General features: G+C 41.7%; 7 protein-coding genes across 7 annotated transcripts; 4 read left to right on the top strand and 3 right to left on the bottom strand.

Moving 5' to 3' along the window:
- Nucleotides 1-8: 8 nt before the first annotated feature.
- On the top strand, nt 9-2,014 carry BCR41DRAFT_367536 (hypothetical protein; the record flags this gene model as incomplete). Its single annotated transcript, XM_022026311.1, has 4 exons — nt 9-221; nt 308-533; nt 1,022-1,839; nt 1,982-2,014. 4 exons carry the CDS (start codon nt 9-11, stop codon nt 2,012-2,014), a joined length of 1,290 nt encoding a protein of 429 aa, XP_021885717.1.
- Nucleotides 2,015-2,348: 334 nt separating this feature from the next.
- BCR41DRAFT_331777 (galactose-1-phosphate uridylyltransferase) lies at nt 2,349-4,028 on the bottom strand. The gene is made up of 3 exons (XM_022021815.1): nt 3,669-4,028; nt 2,780-3,542; nt 2,349-2,652 (listed from the first exon to the last, which is right to left on the bottom strand). Exons 1-3 carry the CDS (start codon nt 3,952-3,954, stop codon nt 2,556-2,558), a joined length of 1,146 nt encoding a protein of 381 aa, XP_021885716.1. The 5' UTR covers nt 3,955-4,028; the 3' UTR covers nt 2,349-2,555.
- Nucleotides 4,029-4,188: 160 nt separating this feature from the next.
- Nucleotides 4,189-6,153, top strand: BCR41DRAFT_392475 (cytidine deaminase-like protein; the record flags this gene model as incomplete). The annotated part of the gene is made up of 6 exons (XM_022028458.1): nt 4,189-4,237; nt 4,407-4,458; nt 4,601-4,677; nt 4,811-5,009; nt 5,166-5,259; nt 5,362-6,153. 6 exons carry the CDS (start codon nt 4,189-4,191, stop codon nt 6,151-6,153), a joined length of 1,263 nt encoding a protein of 420 aa, XP_021885715.1.
- Nucleotides 6,154-6,201: 48 nt separating this feature from the next.
- Nucleotides 6,202-6,768, bottom strand: BCR41DRAFT_418975 (hypothetical protein; the record flags this gene model as incomplete). Its single annotated transcript, XM_022029697.1, has 3 exons — nt 6,202-6,256; nt 6,365-6,528; nt 6,646-6,768. 3 exons carry the CDS (start codon nt 6,766-6,768, stop codon nt 6,202-6,204), a joined length of 342 nt encoding a protein of 113 aa, XP_021885714.1.
- A 2,112-nt stretch (nt 6,769-8,880) lies between these two features.
- Nucleotides 8,881-9,393, top strand: BCR41DRAFT_331775 (hypothetical protein). Its single transcript, XM_022021814.1, has 2 exons — nt 8,881-9,041; nt 9,198-9,393. Exons 1-2 carry the CDS (start codon nt 8,906-8,908, stop codon nt 9,347-9,349), a joined length of 288 nt encoding a protein of 95 aa, XP_021885713.1. The 5' UTR covers nt 8,881-8,905; the 3' UTR covers nt 9,350-9,393.
- A 184-nt stretch (nt 9,394-9,577) lies between these two features.
- Nucleotides 9,578-11,419, bottom strand: BCR41DRAFT_367534 (hypothetical protein; the record flags this gene model as incomplete). Its single annotated transcript, XM_022026310.1, has 1 exon — nt 9,578-11,419. The coding sequence occupies one exon, from the start codon at nt 11,417-11,419 to the stop codon at nt 9,578-9,580; it is 1,842 nt and encodes a 613-aa protein (XP_021885712.1).
- Nucleotides 11,420-16,145: 4,726 nt separating this feature from the next.
- Nucleotides 16,146-18,309, top strand: BCR41DRAFT_392469 (cytochrome P450; the record flags this gene model as incomplete). The annotated part of the gene is made up of 7 exons (XM_022028457.1): nt 16,146-16,188; nt 16,420-16,496; nt 16,635-16,742; nt 16,849-17,399; nt 17,542-17,759; nt 17,840-17,902; nt 17,984-18,309. The coding sequence occupies 7 exons, from the start codon at nt 16,146-16,148 to the stop codon at nt 18,307-18,309; spliced, it is 1,386 nt and encodes a 461-aa protein (XP_021885711.1).
- Nucleotides 18,310-20,145: the final 1,836 nt, after the last annotated feature.

The following is a 20,145-nucleotide window of genomic DNA, read 5'->3' as shown; positions in this document are numbered from 1 at the left end:
TTTCTAAGATGAACAGCGAGCGCTGGGTTCCCATTTCGATAATTGCGGGATTTAAGAAAGTCAAGGCCATAACAGGAGATATACAGGAAGTCGTCAGTGCTCTGCGACGATCTCATGCAGTTGTGGTCGATGATTCGGGCACCATGGTCAAGCCTGTCGCTTTTGAAAAGCCAAGGACCACAATCATATTACGAGACCTTCCATTAGAAACGGAATCTGAGGTATGTTGGCCGTTTAAGTTTTAACGCTTCTTATATAAAGTATTTATTTATTCACTGATAGCAATGTTTTTTTTTTTTTTTTGTAGGAAATCGCATCGTTGTTCGCTGAAGCCCATTGCCCTGCAAAGTCTATCAGGAGAGAAACCGTTGGAAACATGTGGTTCGTTGAGTTTTCAACTGCAGCGGATGCGCTAGCTATGCTCAATTACACTAGAGGGAAACGTCTTCGCGATGTGCCTATTGCTGCCAGACTCAAGTCAAACACTTTGCTCAGTGGTGGAGAGTATGAGCTGATTCCCTTTTCCTTTGATGGTATAACACACCTAGCACTTGTAAGCAGATTACTAATAGTACATAAAATTATACAGTTATAGAACGCATTGCAAGCCAACAGTGGCACCTGATAGTCACGTTATACCAAGTCCCCCTCTTTCACTCAATGAGACTCCACCGACAGTTCCTTCCCCCGGCCCCTCGGCTTGTGGATTGGGTACGCCTTACCGTAGGTTCCCTGTGGACACCCACGATGCCCATACAGTTTGGCCCAACAATCAAAACCAGGGTAATTATGGGGACCAAGGAATCACCAGTCATTATATGGCAAATTATGCCCGTCCTCCTGGACCTTGTTTTCCGCATCAAGCATATGAGTTTGCGATGATGCCAGGGGTGGGGCCTGCATATTGTATGTCTTTTGCTACTGGGCTCCGATATGTCTTTATCCATTGATAGGAAGAACGACCACCAGCTTGGTCTAAATGTCAAAACTAAATCTTTGCATTTCTCCCTTCTTGCATTAGTCCCTGATGTGCCAGTATGGATGCCAACTCCAGCCATTGTTATACCGCTTCAGGACCCCAATGTGGCTCAGTGGAGTGTTGAGCAACAGATGCAGCAGCATAATCAGGCCCACGACGATCCTGGGCAGTGTCAAGGAAGAAACGGTGAGTTTGATCCCTGTGTTACTCATGCACATGGAGGAGACGTCCACAATATGGCGTACTTCACGGATGTAAAAGACGACCCAAAGCCCCCTGGTGATAGATCGGGGGAATGGTCACCTATGTATAACAGACGGCCTAATTATCATGGATATCACCGCCGACGTTCTTGGCAACAATCATGCAACCGTAGTTCCCAAAACTCTCAACAGCATGAGCGCCCAGATCACTATGTGAATCGAAGGCTAGAGCATCATGATGCGCCCAATGGTACCCATGGGCCTCGTAATCAACTTAAGAACCAGGTTGAGCCAGAAGGAAGGCAGAGTCAATTGCCTCCCAAGTCGAGCAACATTTCTACACCTCCTAAAGATTCAAAACTCAAAGCAGACGATCAGTTAAACCTTTCAATGATGGGTTCGAAGAAGAAAAGGTCAAAGAATAAACCTTCGAAAAACCGTCGACGACACGATGAGGAGCCTAAAGAGCTTTTAGAGCCTACTGAGGATCAACTGTTTACTAATGAGGATAACGCACGTTTCCTCGATACTTTCCCACCCCACAAGTTGGAAAAGTCGCCGAAACGCTCCATAATGGAGCCAAGAGATGCTGATGGCTATGGCTCGAGGAGCAACGGATGCCAGGACGATCGTTCAGAGCAATCGCAGCTGAGAATGGTGAGCTCGAGGATGGCAAAGCCTTTGCTAGATAGTTGCAAGCAAAGACCAGGTATCAGCTCGTTCAAGCATTAGTGTGAAGGCATGGATGCAAGTAGATTCTAATACTAACGACGTACATGGTAATGCCTTCTATCTAAAGATTTGGAAGTACATCGAGTCTAGAAACGAATAGTTTCCCGTCACTTTGATGTACAAAATCAACAAGAGGATTGACTTGTAAATATAGTTTTTCTTTTTTAAGGAAAAAAAAAAAAAAAAAAAAAAAAAAGTTGCAAGACCGCTGCTTCATCACGATCGGCTCTTGTCTTGCTAAAGAGTGCAATGCTTTGCTCCGTTAGGACAGTAGAAAGGAAATGTAATCTGCACAGCGAACGGCAACAGAAGATTTTATATTATTGGATAGTGGTGCTGTATACATGATAAACTTGATCCGACATGTGGGAACTAGCTGTTTTTTTTTTTTTTTTTTTTTTTTTTCATTTTTTGTTTATCGGGTGCCGCTTTTTGTTTCAACAGCTCTAGTAAATTAGTGTTAAATCAGTGATATTCACCGACCCTAAGGTTGCCGGCATTAATAGGGAAGATGGGGGGTTCTTGGTCGTGCTTATTGTCTCTTGGGATGAAAGCGAGTGAGGTTGCAGTAAGCAAACCAGAGATCCGAAGTTTTTTTAATAATTTATTTACTCTACTTGTTTATGACAAATGAAATGATTTCATGAAGCCATATAATGGACTTCTGAACAATCAGCCAATCGCGCCGCAGCTTGTTCGGGCGTGAGATCACGCTGGGCTTGAGCAAGGAGCTCGAACCTGGATCAAAGAGTTTAGAAATGGTAGAAAAAAATACGAGTTTGCAGAGTTAGCAAATATCTTTTTATCTTTTCTGCTAGAAAAAAAAAAAAGAAAAAAATAAAAACCAAACTCCTTATTGTCATACCCCACAAGAAACTTCTTGACTGTGGCACTTCTAAGCAGAGGCGGATAAAAGTGCAAGTGTAAATGGGACAAAGTCTCGAATTCCTTATTGTCACCCGTTGGGGATTGATGGATCCCCATTGAGTATGGGAAGGAGCATCGGAAGAGATTATCGTATCTGCAAGTTATCCTTCGTAGGATATTGGCTAAATCCTGTTGTTCTGTGGTTGATAGATCAGAGAGGCGTGGGGCGTGGGATTTGGAGATGATGAGGGTCTCAAAGGGCCAAATAGCCCAGAATGGAACGACACATATGAAGCTGTCATTCTCACAAATAATGCGTGATCCCTGTGGGGTCCTCGTGTTGGACGTTGTAGTTGCTGTTGTCGCTGCTGCTCCTGCTTCTGATATGTTTTTTGCTGCAAGATCAGCTTTCTTTTCTGTATTGACATAATCACAAAGCAAGCATCGGTGATGTTTAGCTTGATAGGCCTTCATATTGACTAATTCCTGACTGGTCTCTTGAGGAATATCTTCTGTAGCCCAAACCTGTCCATGTGGGTGCGGATTGGAGCATCCCATGACAGCACCCTTGTTTTCAAAGATCTGGACGTGGTTGATAAATGGCTTGGATTGAAGATCTTTATAGATGCTGATCCACGCATGGATCACAGGTAGGATTTCCGATTCGGACATTTCAGCCAAGGTTTTGGCATGATTAGGAGTAAAGCAGATAACATGGCATTGTCCACGGACGGATTGAACTTGAAGCAAAGGGTTATCATCTTATTGGAAAAAAAAAAAAAAAAAAAAAAAAAAATGGTGGCAATGCTAAGTCCGAGTTAATATTTTTTTTTTTTTTTTTTTTTTTTTAACACGTTGTTTATGCAGAAGAAAGGATTCTTTGATACCTTCAGAAGTATCATCTAAAGGTGGTTGATCATCTCGGACAGCAGGGAAATCATTCTCAAAAATAAAAGTGTCTTTATAATCTGGGTTTTTCTTGTCTCCATTGGCGCGCGAGTTGTTGGGGCAGAGATAGCACTGAGGATCATATGTTGGCCTAGCAGGCGCGTCACTGTCCTCTTCTTTGCCTTGCCACGGACGCTGAGTTCGGTGTGGAGAACAAAGGACCCATGAGTTTGTTAAGGGATTATATCGTCTATGGGAGTGATGAGAAAAGTCAAAGGAATTCATTATTTGAATATGAGCTGGACGGGTAATTTGGAGAGGAGAGAGTGATGAATGGATGGATGGATGGATGGATGGATGGGATGGATGTAATGCACAGTTCTTTTAACCTTGTTTTAACACGTTTTCCCACGCGACTTGGAGACTTACGCGTTTTTTTGATAAGCGGACATTAAAAAAGAAAAAAAGAAAAAAGGGAATTAACAAACACTTTCATGTTGTCTTTCTCGTAGCTTCAAAATGATGGAGCAAGTCTTGCCCGATGCAGAGACACGTTCGCTTGAAACTGGTAATCTTGCCTTTTATTCTTTTCCATTCTTTTTGATCTTTAGGATCAAGAGATTAGATGTCGATGTCGAGGCAGTTTATTTTTATTTTTTTTATTTTTTTTTATAATGTCTAAGCATCAGATCACAATTCTAAAATGATTTGCTGTTTATACCTCTCAAACAATATAGAAAACGTGTATATTGCTACGATCGAGCCTAAACAAACAAACAATGTTCTCAAGTAACATACATTTTATGCAATATCGTAAAGCATTTGATTTCATTCTTTCATTCTTTCATTTTTTCCATTATAATTATTATTATTCCTCTTATCTTGATACGGTGTGATATGTTTACAAGATTTTATCCGACTTGTTAAATAGATTTATCCGTGGTCAACTGCCTCCGACAAAAGATTTGGACCATTTAAAGCAAATCCGCAAGTTAACAGAGAACGGAGGTACAGAGTTTGTATAATTCATGTTCCCTCTCTTATTTTTTTTAAAAAGAAAGCATCCCCAGATCAAAAGTTTTTAATTTTGCTTTCTTTTTTTTTTTTTTTTTTTTTTTTTTTTAAAAAAAAAAATAAAAAGTGGTGAAGTTAGACATCGTACTTTGCCAAGAATCAGCCATTACTTTAGCTGATCTGGAGACGCTACTTACCACATTTGAGCTTGCCGAGAATGTCAGGCCAAGGATCCATGGTGTACCCAAGTTTCCACCATTGACCCGAAATCAGTTTGAGACTTGGAAGATGGCCTGGCCGATTTCTTTTCGAGAAGATATCACTAGGTATTTTTCTTTATTTTTTATTTATTTATTTTTTTTTTTTTTTATAGAAATGCTCTGGGAATATAGTAATCCATATGTCAATCAGTACCCGAAAGATTAATTCCCTTTTTTTTTTTTTTTTTTTTTTTTTTAAATCGCTTTTATCCTGAAATGCAGACATCCAGAAGTCTCGGACGCAGAGCTAGAGACGATCATGAGGCATATGCGCTATACTTGGGAACTCACTAAAGATGCAGTATCAAAGGGAGAGGTAGGAAGAAACTAAAATGGAAGGTGAGATATTATGGTATCACGACAGTAATTTTTAATAAACTTTTTTTTTTTTTATTTTTTTCTTAAAATAAAAAAAAAGCTTCCAAGCGTAGCTGCAATAGTGAATCCGGCAATACAGCAGGTTCTGGCGACTGCATATGATACCAGGAACAGCACCAAACATATTCTTAACCATGCAGTCATGAACTGTATTGAGCAAGTAGCAAGTCGAGAGCGGTCAGCATTTGAACACCACATGAGGAACAAGGAGACGGATGGAAATGATGACGGTAGTATGCAAACACAGGCACGCGAATCATCCCCAGTATGTGGAGATAAACGAAAAGAACATCCTGACACCCCTACTGACAACACTGTCTCAGTATCGTTATCATCACCACTTATTGAGGGTTCGGCTCATAAGAGATTGGCACTCCAAGCGGGCGATACATTTGCGGAACAAACTCAGTCTGTTGCAACAGTCATGGTTGAAAAAGAGGATGATCAAGGCCAAGAAGTAGTAGTTGTAGTAGAAAGCGAGACTAAGGATGAGGGAGAGAATACGCAACCAAAGAAAGCATATCTTTGCACCGGCTATGATGTTTATTTGACACATGAGCCTTGCGTGATGTGCTCGATGGCTTTAGTTCATTCACGAATAGGACGTGTATTTTACACGATCCCGATGAAGGGTTCAGGGGGGCTCGGTAGTATTTACAAAATTCATAGTCATCCTAGCTTGAACCATCATTTCTTTGTGTATAGGAATGTTGGGTATGAGAACCTTGGAGTTGAAGCAGGGAGCGCTAGTGAGGACAATAGTATAAATGTTGCATGGGATATTGACCCAACAGCCCTGGCCATGGAAAGAGAAACGTGCCTTGACTGTTAGAGAAAGTCGTTACTCCAAAAAAAAAAAAAAAAAAAAAAAAAAAAAAGGTTATTTTTTATTAAGAGATGATCCAAGGATATCGACCGCTTGTTTAATCGCTCGACTAAAAATGCAAAAGAACATGTTAAATTCAGAACAACTTTGTTTGTAAAAAACAAGATATGCCACATTGCTTGGAAGGAAAAAAAAAGAAAAGAAAAGAAAGACTTACACTTGTGCAGCAACTGCTACTACAGAAGCCATGTCCTTATCCATTTCGTCACATCGACTAATGAGATCTGTTGTCTGTTCTACGCAGGCTTTGACCTGTTCACAGACACCGTCCACTAGTGTCGATTCATACACTTTGACAGATCCTAATGTTGCAGCCGCAGCCTTTTAATAAAAACAGTTAGGCAGTTAGGACTTGGAGTCCCATGGGCTGGTTAAATACACGTACTACTAAGTAACGCTTAGAATATTGCTTTTTTTTATTTTTTATTTTTTATATACCCGTTGGAGGTTCGCCTGAATGCCTGAGAGAAGTGCTTCAAGCTGTGAGGAGAGCTGTAGTGCAGACTGTTCCATGTCCTCAAGTAGAGACACATCGATGGGTATTGAATTGCCAATCGTCATTTCTAGAGTCAATCTTTTCTGCAGATTCGTAACAGTGATTCTGGATGTCTTGGACAAAACTGTATATTTAATTTGAACTTGTGAAACAATGTAAGAACAGCCTCTACAAAAGGTCCCCCTGTAAAAATTTATGGTCGCATACTCATGAGAACGATTTCTCAAGTCGTCTTTCTTTTGCTGATGAACACGATATGAAACCAGACCAAAATAAATGCCACACAGCTGGTTCAAGGAAGTGATGCTCCATCCAATCACTAACAGGGAACTCTCAAAGTCCTTCCTGATTACTGTTGAGGATCCCTGACGACGTCGTTCATAATCGATAACATGGCCTGGACTTGTTTGCAATTATAAAGTTACAGGCAGAGTTAGTTTGGATGCATGTTGGGAGGACTCTACCGACCTAAAACATTCGCACCAAGAACCAAGGGTAACGGAGAGGATATGAATACCGAATAAACAGCCAACAGCCGAATGTCCTCTCCTATCCTTGAGCGGCAAGCTAAGCAAAGAGTTCATTCTAGTCAATGTAGCCACACTCATCTTTTAAAGCAGGAGCATCTCATTCGAAAAGCCAATGCGTTCTTGATAAAATAAATAGTTGGAAATTCATCGTTTAAATGATCAATCTTTATTACGATCTTGGCATTGTCACTAGCAATGTAGATATGCTTTTGGAAAGCGCATGTTCAAAGACTTACATCATTTATATCAGTTCATCGAGCGACAATGGGTTTCTTCCAGTCATTCGAAATATGGTGTGCTTTGAATAAAGAATTCACGAAGGCAGGTACAGAAAAGCCATCCAATACTCCTCTGGAATGTTGTCATTTTGGAATCTAGTCTCCCCAATATATCTCTTCTTGTTCTGTAGTGCTTCAGCAGTTGGATATTCAGATCTGCCGACATTAATTCTTCTCCAGATAGGCCTGATAAGTGCACTATGAAGTCTTGGAGACGCGGATACAGCCTAAGTGCCATTTTTATCGAACAAGTCGCCAATGAGCGTGAGAATTTCTGGAACATTTAAGGGACTTCTTTTAGTGCTATTCATGTTACAAAGAGATGATGCTGGGGTGAGGTTCGACTGGCCATATTTCAAGTCTTTTTCAGTCCTGCAGTACCAATTGCTGCTAGTGTCCTGCTTGACTTTCCTACTTCGGCCTTTTTGAAAACACTCGTTACTAGAGATGAAAAAATATAAGCAAGGGAGATTCCAGCGAGCAGGAGTATTATGGATCCTGAGAGAGACATGAGACTCTATGAATCTGGACGTGCAACAAGGTGGTGAACTCAATATTTGGTTCATAGTTCCTTCTTGAAGCTGCTTTTAAAAAATGAAATATTTAGTAGACAGTTCCGAAACCTATAACCGAAGCCATAGACACATCTTGCTGTGACATTTCGACAACAGCACGAATGGTCATCTCTGGCAATTCTGCAGGGCTAAACGCTCTATTATCCGACGAGATTCTCATAGATAGTGATTCGAGTGGCTTCATTTCATACTTTGGCTCGACTCCTGATCTAACGAAGCCATTGTCTATTTCTTTAGCGTGGGCGTTGTCTTCAACAGGGATAGGAACTCCCAGAGGGTAAGTCTGTTTGCAGCAATATGATCAAGATCTGGCACTTTGGCCTTGATATTTTGCTTGAGATTGCCAACTGTTTGGTTGGAAAGAATATCCATTGAGAAGGTCTCCTTTGACGGTGCATATGGACTTTAGTTTGGTCGACATCGATGTGGGAAACTGTTTATCCATGAATTTTGCTGGAGGTAAGGGCTGCCTAGGTTGTGGTAGAAGTATTGGGGTTCCAAGTTTTGTTCTGAGACAACTCGTTAGACTTGGGTGCTTGCTAGAAGTGCTGAATTCCCGATTGGGATGGCATGTGATATTTTTTTAAACAACAGTATAAGTTGTATTTGAATGCTCGGATGCAAAGGGGTTGAATGGTCAGAACATAAGCATGCTTAGGAGAACATGAACATGCTTTGTGGTTGGAAGTTTTACGACCAAGTGCGCCACCAAACAGCGTAAAAAGCCACATTCGGAGAAGCAAGAAGCGGATCAAGGTCGCGCATTTTCCATTCATGTAATTCATTCTTTTTATTTTTTTTTTGCATTGTTTTACAACCATGATCTTCCCCAAGCCTACTTCATACTACGAGAAAGGATTCAAACGCTCGCCTGCTCTTGAGCGAGCAACCGCTCCTTTCCGTGTTAGAAATGCTCTAACTGGTGCTGGCATTGTGGTCTTTTGTGTTTCTGTCTGTATGTTTCTGTCCTTTTCCCCTATTGTTGTTGTTATATTGTTGCTCTAATTATTATTATTTCTCTTCAAGAACTGGATATGTATATATTTAAGAAAAAAACATTTTTAATAACAATCATATTCTTCATCTCCTTTACATCAATATGAACGATCAGATGCCTACTCCATCATGGCTGTAAAACAGGATGATTTCTCGGATATCCAGCTCCCTGCTCATGTTATCGCTCAGCAAAAGGATGCTGCTGCTGCTAAAGCTGCAGCATCAACACCAGCTTCAACACCATCCTCGTCTTCTTCATCAGTATAGAACAAAGCACCAAAAGCATGGATATTAACATAAAAGGAAACAAGTTTAAAAATAAAAAATATAATAAATATTAAAAAAACTCAAAAACTCAAATCCAATATTTCGTACAATCTTCCAATTACTGCGCAAAGTCATCGTCATGGAACGACTTGTAGAAAAGATGGAAGAGAAATAAATGTTTTTTTTTTCTGAACGTTTCTGATCACAGAGAGGAATGATACCTGTGAATCACTTTCCCCGATTTTTAATGCTTATGGTCTTTGATTTGAGATAACCCATAGAGTCACTTGACTCCCTCTCCTTGAGCTTAGCTGCATGTCTTATCCTCTTGACCATCCTGCGCTTCAGCACTGCTTGCGAAATTGGATGTGCTGGGAACAAATCTGCTAGAATACTCTCCACTGTCTTTACACCAGCAACATCCCCATGCGCCTGAAATGTTGATCGAAATAGCCTGAGTGTTGTAAATCGAAAATAATCATAGTCGGTCATTGGCATCCATACAGGATCAAGCCAACGTGGAAAGGGGATATGGGTTGAGGGCAAGGTGTCACCGTCTTCGTCTTGGATGCCCATTAAATCAATTAAGTCTGGCTCGGATACTGGGGACAAGGCAGGTAAAGACAGCAGAGTTGAAGAGAGGTTTTCAGTTGGACGACCCACATCTGAAGAAATGGGATCAATAGAACCAGTAAAATCAGCATGATCATTTGAGGATGGCGGAGAGGAGGCTTGAGAAGGCTTGAGTTTATGCTCGATAGCTTGCCAAAGCTCACGTACGGTCGTGAGGTCCACATCAGCAAGCTTCAACGAATGTTTGAGTTGGATGAATAAGGTTCTGTCATCTGCCTCCTCAGGTTTGACAACAGTCGGAGAAAGATCATCTTGCCTTGAATGCTCATTACTACCAAAGTATTGGTCAAAATATGCATCGAACCAGAGAGTGTTCCCAACACGTCGGTAACCCTCCAAAATCTGGTTAAAAGATGCTAGATCTGGTGCGATTTCTCCTTTTTTACCTTTGTCGGTGACAGACAGCTGCATAGCCCGAAGCAACTTGCGACTCGTTGCGAGATCGCCTTTTCCACGTCCTTCAGATAAATAAGCCTTCATCACCAAATTGAAAGTTCTAGTGGTCGGTTGTAATTTGTGTTTCAACATCATCTTTGGTACCGTTATCGCTGCCTTTAAATTCCCTGAATTCCCATATCCATTGAGCAATCCGTGAAAAGAGTAATGGTCTGGTTGGACTTCATCTTTTAGAAGGCATTTAAAAGTCTTTTCAGCAATTCGGATTTCCCCTATCGCAGCTGCAGTCGAGATAATGGCGTTGTAGATGGTAGAATCGAGCTTCCACGTTGGATGGCGGGTTCGGACAAGTTCAAAAAGCGTTAGTGCAGTGTACAAATCGGATCGGCGGCAGGCTGCAAAGACAAGGCGACGGTAGGTGTGAAGATCGGGCGCGACAGAGCCACCCAGGGTATATCGGACTTGAAGGTAGATTAGATAGTCGGACGCAGAGAATGAAGAAAAGTAAGATGAGGCATATGATGAATAAGAGTGATTAACCATGACGCTGTTGAGTTTCTGAAAGTCGAGTCCTTGTGCAGCCCAGCCTTGTTGGGCTATATATTTTGCAGCACTCAATGCTCCCTGTATATCATGGCTACGAATGCATTGATCAACAAGTCTGAAATACTCGACAGCACGATCATCACCGCTCTGTTCCTGATCCAAATAAATCGATGAGAGCAGGCTCGGTTGTGACTTATCACTTGGTACACTAGACCAGTTTTTTTGCTTTTGTTCTCGTTGTGCTACAGCCTCATCCCATCGATCAATGATGTTCATAAGATCGCCTCCGTCTCTACATGCATCGAAGTGATGCAAGAGATATAACCGGATCTGATCCATCTCAGGATCCATGCCATTCTGGATCATCATGTCCATAACACGGGTTGCCTCCTGAAACTGATCTAACCGCACCAAATTTTGAACTAGTGGAATCACAGTTTGCGAATCACCAGTCTTGACCAACATTCCTGCTACAGTTCTTGAAAACAACTTCATGGTCTCACCTCCCTGAAAGGATTCATCCAAGTTGAGAAGCTGTAGTGTACGAAGTACATGTTCCCGCTGCGGTAAATAGTGCCTCTCTGCAAAATTTCTGATTAGAAATATGTCTTGAGAGGAGACTGAAGGTGGAGATGAAGTCTTAGATTGGGACTGATTCAAAATGAGCCTTCTATAGAGACCGTGAATGAATAGCTTGTGTTTCTTTTCCAGCATTGCCCTAAGCTCATGCCCCAAACGCCATTGACCTCCCTGAAATGGTAATAAAATTCGATCCAAAAATGCAATCCCCTGACTACTCAGCTGATTTGCTGCGAAAGCATCCACTATTGTCCCAACCAGCTTCTTGTGATCTTTCGTCCCACTTCCAGCCATCGCTACCACATCCTCGTGTATTTGTAATATGGTTTCAGGTAAAGTACTGTCGTTGAGGATGATGTGCGCCTGTGCAACAACCTGGTACATTTTCCGCGTCAGCGGTAGTCCTTGTGAGCGCATGTCGTTTTGAACCGTCAATATCCGTTCGGCTGCCAGTTTCCAAACACTAGAGTATCGGAGGACATGTAGGAGTTTGGTGTAATCTTTTTTCATAAGCTTGATATCCTTAGTAGCCTCCATTATGTGTGTCTGGGGCCCTATGCTAGTTGCTTCTGATAGCGAGGGTGTCGGAAGCGAATTTGATGACATTGATGATATCTGTACTTGTCTATTGGTTAAACATCTGTATTTCAGCCAAATATCATCGATGGATTTTCGTTGAGCCTGAGTTAGCATTCTCTTTGGAACTGTTCCAGAAACGGAGCCTATTGGGTGAAATGGCCGTGGCAAAGCATACTTCTCGAAATCTATGGCGTCTATGGATTGTCGAAAATCGGCTAACATTTGTGTAAATGGCATTGATGGTGATATGGATATCGACCTCCGTTCTGTACTACGCTTTACTGAATCCTCTGTAACATTTAAATCAGACTGTGACTGGCTTAGATCCAGTCCACACTGATGCTGAGAGATGCAAATTTCTTCAACGGACCCATGACTGGAGACTGATCTATTTGGAATATCCATTGTGCTGTAGTCGGATGCTAGTGCTGGTATAGGTTTCGCGAGACTATAATGCGCTCTTCGTTGCCCCATGAACATAGTTCTCACCCAGTGATCCATGTATGCTGCCAGCTGCGGGTCATAGGTAGAAGATGCTGCATGCTTCGCTAGCCATGCTTTGGAATGTCGCGTTATTCGTGAACTGCTGCTGGAGCCATTGCGTGTCAATGGACATACTCGTGAATAATGCCTGTAGTGGTGACAATAATCAGCCTGTGACAGCGATGTTGAGTGCTGAAAACGCCTTGTCGCAGATATTGAGAATGATCTTGCCTCTTCTTCTTGTTTTGCTTTTGTTCCTGAAACGGATAAACTAGCTCGACGTGTAGAAAAGACTTTTGAAGATGATGGCTGTAAAGCCATAGCAGGAGAAGGAAAATGGTGAGACTGTGCTTTTGGCGCACAGCCATGATAGTTGGCTATATTCAGGACCGCCTGGTAGACGTCGCCTTTCCTCCTAAGCATAGCAACAAGACTGAGTACGAAACAATTGATCAGTTTTTTAAAACATGGACTTTTCCAGTATACAGGTAATTGAGAAGGAATGGATGCACACCTTTAAGCAATAACTGCCTCAGAATGACAGGCCGCAGTGCTGTCTAGGGCAAGGTGAAGAGTGAAAGAAAGCTGGAGAATGGAAATGATTAAACAAAGTTGTTTATGCTGGGAGACGCATGGTGTGTCGCTTTCTACTGTGCTTTAATAGAAAAATGAAAATGAAAAATAAATTAAAAATAGACCTAAAGAATTAATGAAATGGAATGAAATAAGATGAAATGAGCTGAACAAATGATGGAAATGAATGGAGAGTTTCGTGGGTACAAAAGTAGAGTGAAGAGAAAGGAGATAAAGAACCAACTGTTTTGTTTAGTGTGTTCGAGTATAGACTTCAAGTTCGAACAATTTGACAATTTGGCAACAAGTGGCTTTGCGTATGATGTCCAGTAAACAGAAATGAATGTGCCTGGAATGAAGTGAGACAAGTCACATCACAGAAGAGCCTGACTGTTTGTAGCACAAGGACAGTCGCGTCTCTTGACGCGCTATCTCATGGTCCACGTTCAAAAAAGTGAACACTTCTTGTCTTTTGAAGATTATCATTCCAGACCCCGCTACTCGAAGATGTACTGGGGTCCCCTTACAATGCTATTTTTATTGATTTTTATTTGGCTATTGTTTTCTATCTGGCTTTCCTGGCCACATCCTACGCTACAAGCGAGACGCCATTAGGCCGAGCTAGCTCGGACTATTACGCTCCGGTTAGTTAAGGCGAAGCCATATGGTTTGCAGCCTGATAGCCTGATGGTAGTATGGTGATAAGAAGAGGGTAAACAGGAGAAAGAAAAATACAGAACAAGAATAATGGGAATAGGAGCAGAGTGAGAGCGCTGAGGGCTTCAGTAGGAGCAAGTGTTTGGAGCCGTCACTTTTTTTAACAGACTGTTGAAGAAACTCGAAAAAAAAAAAAATGTTTTTGGTTTTTTTGAAAGTATTTGACAGAAGGGGAAGCGTGGGACTGAAAGATTGGCGGCAATAACTGTCAAAATTTACATAGGAGAAATAAAAAATAGCACATGACTTAAAGCTTTTTCTATTTCATGCTCCTTTTCTTTGACCCTAAGCAGCAATATCATCGTTGAACTGTCATTTTTCCATCGCTGCTTTCCCCTACAGCTCTATTAAGGTAATAGAAGGTGAAGGCTTGAGTTTAGCAAGCACCAATCACTACAGCGCCAAAAAAAAAAAAAAAAAAAAAAAAAACGCCGAATTCACTCACTCTTCATTGCTGGAAATGAGCTGCGTCCATCGCTTGTACGACAACATGTGCTGCACAGACGTGGGGCGGAAGGAGGGATGGTGCAAGAAAAATTCCTTGTGCCTTATTAGTTTGAGGAAAATAAATCTGATGTAGGACACAAAATTAAAATAAAAAGCCTTCCTATTCCTTTTGTTTTGAGGGCAGAACCTCCTGTCATGATTGCCACTTTTACACAGGCTACAGACACGGGCCATAACTTTATGGCGTTGCAATGTAGGTAATGTGTACCTAATGTTGAGAGAAATCCTCTATGAAAATAATGAGAACGAAAATATTGTATGGTGACAGTGGATAAGAGTGAATAATATATGAATCCTTCACCCAAGCCCTCAGCAATTTTCTCCATTATTTATCTTTGCTGCAAACGCTCTTTGGATGAATTGTCGTTTTTTTACCCTAATGCAAGCCCTCCTTCTTGACGACTAAATATGATCTGGTGAGATTACAAAAAAAAAACTTAAGCATTTAAGATTTTGGCGGGTAAGAAGATGTATTTATTCATGATCAACGCTTGGCTCTCTTGCAGCCCCTACTACAGGCATCAAAGGTTTGATGTCCAATCGCCACTCTGCCAAACTACCGGGGCAATTGGTGTGTACAGCTTTGGATGTGGCTTTAGCATGGTACATAAGCTTACTCCTTTTTTCTGAGAGAGATTGTAATCCTTCGTAGGCCGGTGGTAGAGTTGAAGGAGTGAGGGGCTGTTTATGTCGAGGTATGCGGGCCGGTTGCTCGGCAGCAGCTTGGTGGAGTAATTTCCGCTCGGCCAAGGACTTGGACTTGGAGTGGGACATATGCACTCTTGTCGAGAAGAGCAGCCTTTGTTCAAGCAAACACTACATCCGAGCTCGGTTGCAGTTTTAAGTTCCGCTTCCTCCTCTTTCCCCTCTTCCTCTTCTTCCATCTCCTGTTCGGGTAATGCAAGCAGGGCAGAGTCAATAGGGCTATTGGCCCAGTCATATTCCTCTATTTCGGATTCCTACACACGTTGTGCTTGCAACTTCTTTTCAACCCCTCTAGCTAGCCGAGCCCGTCGTGCTTTAATGGCCCGCTGCACACCCGACACCAATCTCCCTGGTTGGAAAACAGGCTTCAAATGATTTGAGCCATCATAAAAAGAGCGATAACGTTTGGGGGACGGACATGCGGAAAGTGAAGATGGAGCACACGACAAACATGTGCCAGACGAACGTGTGGTGACCATAGTGTCGAAAATTGAGAAAAGTGAAAATAAAAGTAAGTGAAGGCCCATGTTGAGGAATTAGGGCAGTAAAGCAAGGGATCAGGTCCTTATAATTCAGAATATGTATTCTCGCATCGTGCATTATAGACGCGACCTTTTTGGTGCGTACAGTATGCAGGGATGATATGTAGCATCAAATTTTATTTTTGCCAGTGCTCAAGGCACCCAAAATTTTTGAAATTTGAGCTTTTTTTTTATTATGTCAGATATAAGATTCAGCGTCGCTATCCATGCATGGCCTTGGCTTGAGGGCCACTGTTAGCCTTCACGCCCTCCTCAATGAGATTTTCATTAAGCCGAATGACCCTCTTACATGTCATTCATGCTTTAGGACACCGATCTGGGTAGACTATAAATACGTCGTTCTTGAAGGACCTAAAATACAGCCTCTTTCTCTTTCGTGAGTTTAATCTACTACTTCGTATTTAATAAACAACATTAAACATGGCTACCGCCTCCACTCTAAACCACCCCAGCACCGCATTAACAAGTCTCTTCATAAAAGTCTTTGCCACATATCCTACAACAATTGAATCTCTCCTAAAGCCAAGAGGCTTGCTATGGATTATCATTACATTGTGGATCGCGAGAATCATAAAGAATGTAAGGATTCTAAATCCATTCTTTTTTTTTTTTTTTTCTTTTTTGAAGATAGAATTGATCCATACCCATTCTCCCATTCTTGTTTTGAAAATGGTCTAGTTGCTATCGAATGCATTCTTCCATCCTTTATCTCCTATCCCGGGGAACAAACTGCTCGCTTCAACATACCTGTTTACAGGGTTGTCATCACTATCTGGCAGGGGTCATTACTCCATCCCTTTGATTCATAAGATGTATGGGAAGGTGGTCAGGGTGTCAGGGTTGCGCCAGAGATTATTTCTGTGGCCGATAAAGACATGATACGAGAGGTAAATGAAAGGAGCTCCTATGTGTGATAGTTTATCAGTAAATGGTTCGAAGCTGAAGCCCTTCATCCTCAGTGAATGGTAGCATGAACGTGTTCTCATTGTTGAATGTTTTTCTTCTTCTTCTTCTTCTTCTCATAGATTCTAATAACAATTGACTGCCCCAAGAGTGCCATTTATCAAGGCTTTGAACTCAATGGCCAAGAAAACCTATTCTCAACCCGCAACAAGGCTTTTTATAATAACCGAGTACGTCTATTACCCTGCTCTCTCTTTACTCTCATGAATTACCCTGTTTAATATAGTAATAGCAATCCTTATCAATACTCGAATGCCTAAATCTCTTTAATCACAGCGCCGACTAGTCGCCCCAGCTTTTGGTCTGCAGCACCTTCGGTCTCTCGAACCCATTATACATGAATGTATTAATGTTCTTCTACGTAAAATCGATGAAATCCTCGATAATCCGGAGGCTGTCAAGAGTGAAAAGGTTAAGGTGCTTCCACCCGGTCAAATCAATATTTATTCTTTTATGATACGACTTTCGTTTGACATTACCGGAAAGACCGCATTTGGCCAGTCCTTTGAGATGGTTAAGAATGATGCTCACCCGGTTCCACACCAAATGGCTAAGACACTTAAGCGATGTTGTCAGCAAGCGTTCAACCCATGGATGAAATATGTGGTCCCAATAGATTTCTCTTTTGTAGAGTTTGTTACTGATCGAGTCAAGCAGCGTAAGGCCAATGGTGAGAAGGACCGGCGCACCGATCTGTTGCAGTATCTGACCGATGCACAAGCTAGAGAGCGAGAGAATGGCAATGGTGAAACTGGCAACGAGTATGAGGATATGATTTCCGGGAAACTGACAGACAAGGCTGTCCAGACTGAAGCTTGTGTTTTCCTGTAAGTTAAACGGTAAAATTAAAAAAAAAAAAAAAAAAAAAAAAAAAAAAAAAAAGTAGTGCATTACTCCAAGGCGTAGCTCTCTGAACGTCCAGTAGACGAAAGAGGGATGAAAGCTGAACTATTCATTTTGATTTTTTAGAATCGCCGGGGCAGAAACCATATCCATTGTATTAAATTTTACGCTCATGTTTCTGGTCAAGAACCCTGACAAACTGAGCAAGCTGAAAGCAGAACTCGACTTCGCAGCAGCTAGCAATCCTTGTAGCTCTTTACCAACCTATGACCAGATTCGTAACCTCCCGTACCTGACTGGGTGCATCTACGAGACCCTACGACTCCGTACTCCTCCCGCTCAAGGTATGAACTAAAACTTATTAGCATACAAGCATAAATCTAAAAAGGCCAGATACTGATAGGCAATTTCGATATTGATCTAGGTTTAGCACGGGAAGTCGCTGAGGATACAGTCATGAATAATTATTTTTTCCCGAAGGGCACCAGTACGTCGAATAGTTGGAATATGTATGGCTAGTGTTTAGTTCATACTAACACTTTTTTTTTTTTTTTTTTTTTTTTTTTAGCGCTACTCGTTCAACTGCGCCAACTTCATATGTCTGATGAATACTTTCCGCAGGTGAATAAGTACATTCCAGAGCGCTGGATCCCTGGTGAGTCGCCCTTCCCACCTGTACAAGACTTTACATATTATCCTTTCTCCGCAGGCTCCCGCAATTGTGTTGGCAAGAACTTAGCATTGATGGAATTGCGGCTGATTCTGGCAGCACTGATTCTTACCTACGATATCGAGCTAGTCCCTAATCAACGTGAGGACTATGTACACTACATTACGCCATCCCTAGCCACAGGGAAATATATCATCAAGATGAAGAGGCGGCAAGAAGAGTAAAACGGTGATCCAGATTATCAATATTTAATTCTTAGTTTTATACACCAGCAAGGATGTACACTGGCTAGGCAAGAGGGAAACAATACAATAAAATAAAATAAAATAAAATAAAATAGAAAACTCTTGGGCCTTCGTTCCATATTCTATGCCCAGAAGAGAGCGTACCAAGCGCTACCATTAAGCACATTTGATGACTTTGCAGCATCAAGATCCATCCCATGTTGGTATATGTGTACCAAAGGTGCCATTGCCTCTACGAACACGTGTGGAATCCATTAGTTTGAGACCTAAACCCAACACCGTCGCTTTAATCCCAGCCCCTATTGCGTTGGCAATCATCCACGCACCTTAGTCACCTTTTCTTTAAAGGTATTTGCCCATTTGAGTCCAATCCATAGCTACATGTCTGGCTATTGAACAGCATGTGCAGAAAGGAAATGTACAGTAAGCGTATGTATGTAAGGCTTGGTCGAATTTCATACTGATAATAGACAGAGCGTATCTTTATATATTTCTTTTTTTACCTGATATACCTGTGCATGGCTGATGACCTCGCCATATGACTTGTGACAATATACCAGTGCAACCCATAACTAGCATAACTCTGTATAAGTACAGACACGATCCCCACTGCAGCAATTCTTCACAAAGTGCTTTGAATAGGCATCTAAGCTTGTCTTGAGCTCTGCTCTGCACCCTTTCCAGCACACTTCTCCAGCAGGAGCAGAGTCAGGAGCGGGATCAGGAACAGGATAGTCACAAGGCATTGCCAAGGTCTCTTTTTGAGCGGAAAAGAAAAACAAAAGCTTGACAATGCCTCAGGTAAATGTTTTTTTATTTTTATTTTTGCTTTTCGTTCACTCTATTTAGATGGGATCTTCGGGCAGCTCAGGGATATGACTTTAATGAATGCTTACTAATACTAACTTATCATTATTAGATGATTTTAGGAGCTGGATGCGTCAGGACGCCTGACGTAGCTTAGTGTATGGCGTAGAAGCGCCATGTTGTATGACCTCTTGTCTTGCTTCTGTCTGAACCGGGCCCTCGAATCGACTACCGCTCAGAAGGTTAAGGTCAAAACAAAGGATCTGGGATACCGGCAGGGATCTGGACTGGGTCCTCCTAAGGCTCATTTCAACTAAAAGAGCTCGACTGAACAGCTCGTAGTTGGCTTGTGTCTAGCCTAGGATGAGAACCAGAGCAGATCCTAATCCCAAGTGAGAGAACGCCATTGGTCCAAGGCGAGGACTTGCCGAGGGAATGAATCCGGCAGTGGAGGGCCAAAGTCTAGGAGTTCTTGCGTGGGGGCTTTGTCCGAAAAAGCTCTGGAGTAGACGCCTCACCGGGAACACAAGCAACTCTAGGTATCGATGGCCTATTGTGAGTCTAATCTGCCTTCAAATGATAAGACACTAAGGGGTTTTGTGCGGTGCGATAAAGTATTTTCGTTAGGATTGGCAAATAAAATAGACCTACCTTTTGAAGAAGCAACATTACTAACCCAGAGCTCTAATCTTTCTCTCTCTTTTTTTTATGTTAGACTCCGGCAACAATCACAGGCTCCACAGAGGGCGTAGGAAAAAAAAAAAAAAAAAAAAAAAAAAGTTAAGAACAAAGAAGCTGTAAAAAAAAAAAAGAAACGATTGCATAAGAAAGTAAAGAAACAAGGAGAGAAAAAAAAAAAAAAAAAAAAAAAAAAAAAAAAACTCAGTAAACAGATCCAACAGCAGACCCAAAAAGTGATCTCCGGAACATACTCTACAGGCGGATCTATAAAGCAAACTCAACAAATGGCTCCAAGGTCAATCCAAAAAAAAAAAAAAGAAAAAAGAA

Source organism: Lobosporangium transversale (assembly GCF_002105155.1).
Source record: "Lobosporangium transversale strain NRRL 3116 chromosome Unknown BCR41scaffold_3, whole genome shotgun sequence".
Taxonomy (NCBI): Eukaryota; Fungi; Mortierellomycota; class Mortierellomycetes; order Mortierellales; family Mortierellaceae; genus Lobosporangium; species Lobosporangium transversale.
This window is presented reverse-complemented; position numbering and strand designations above follow the sequence as displayed.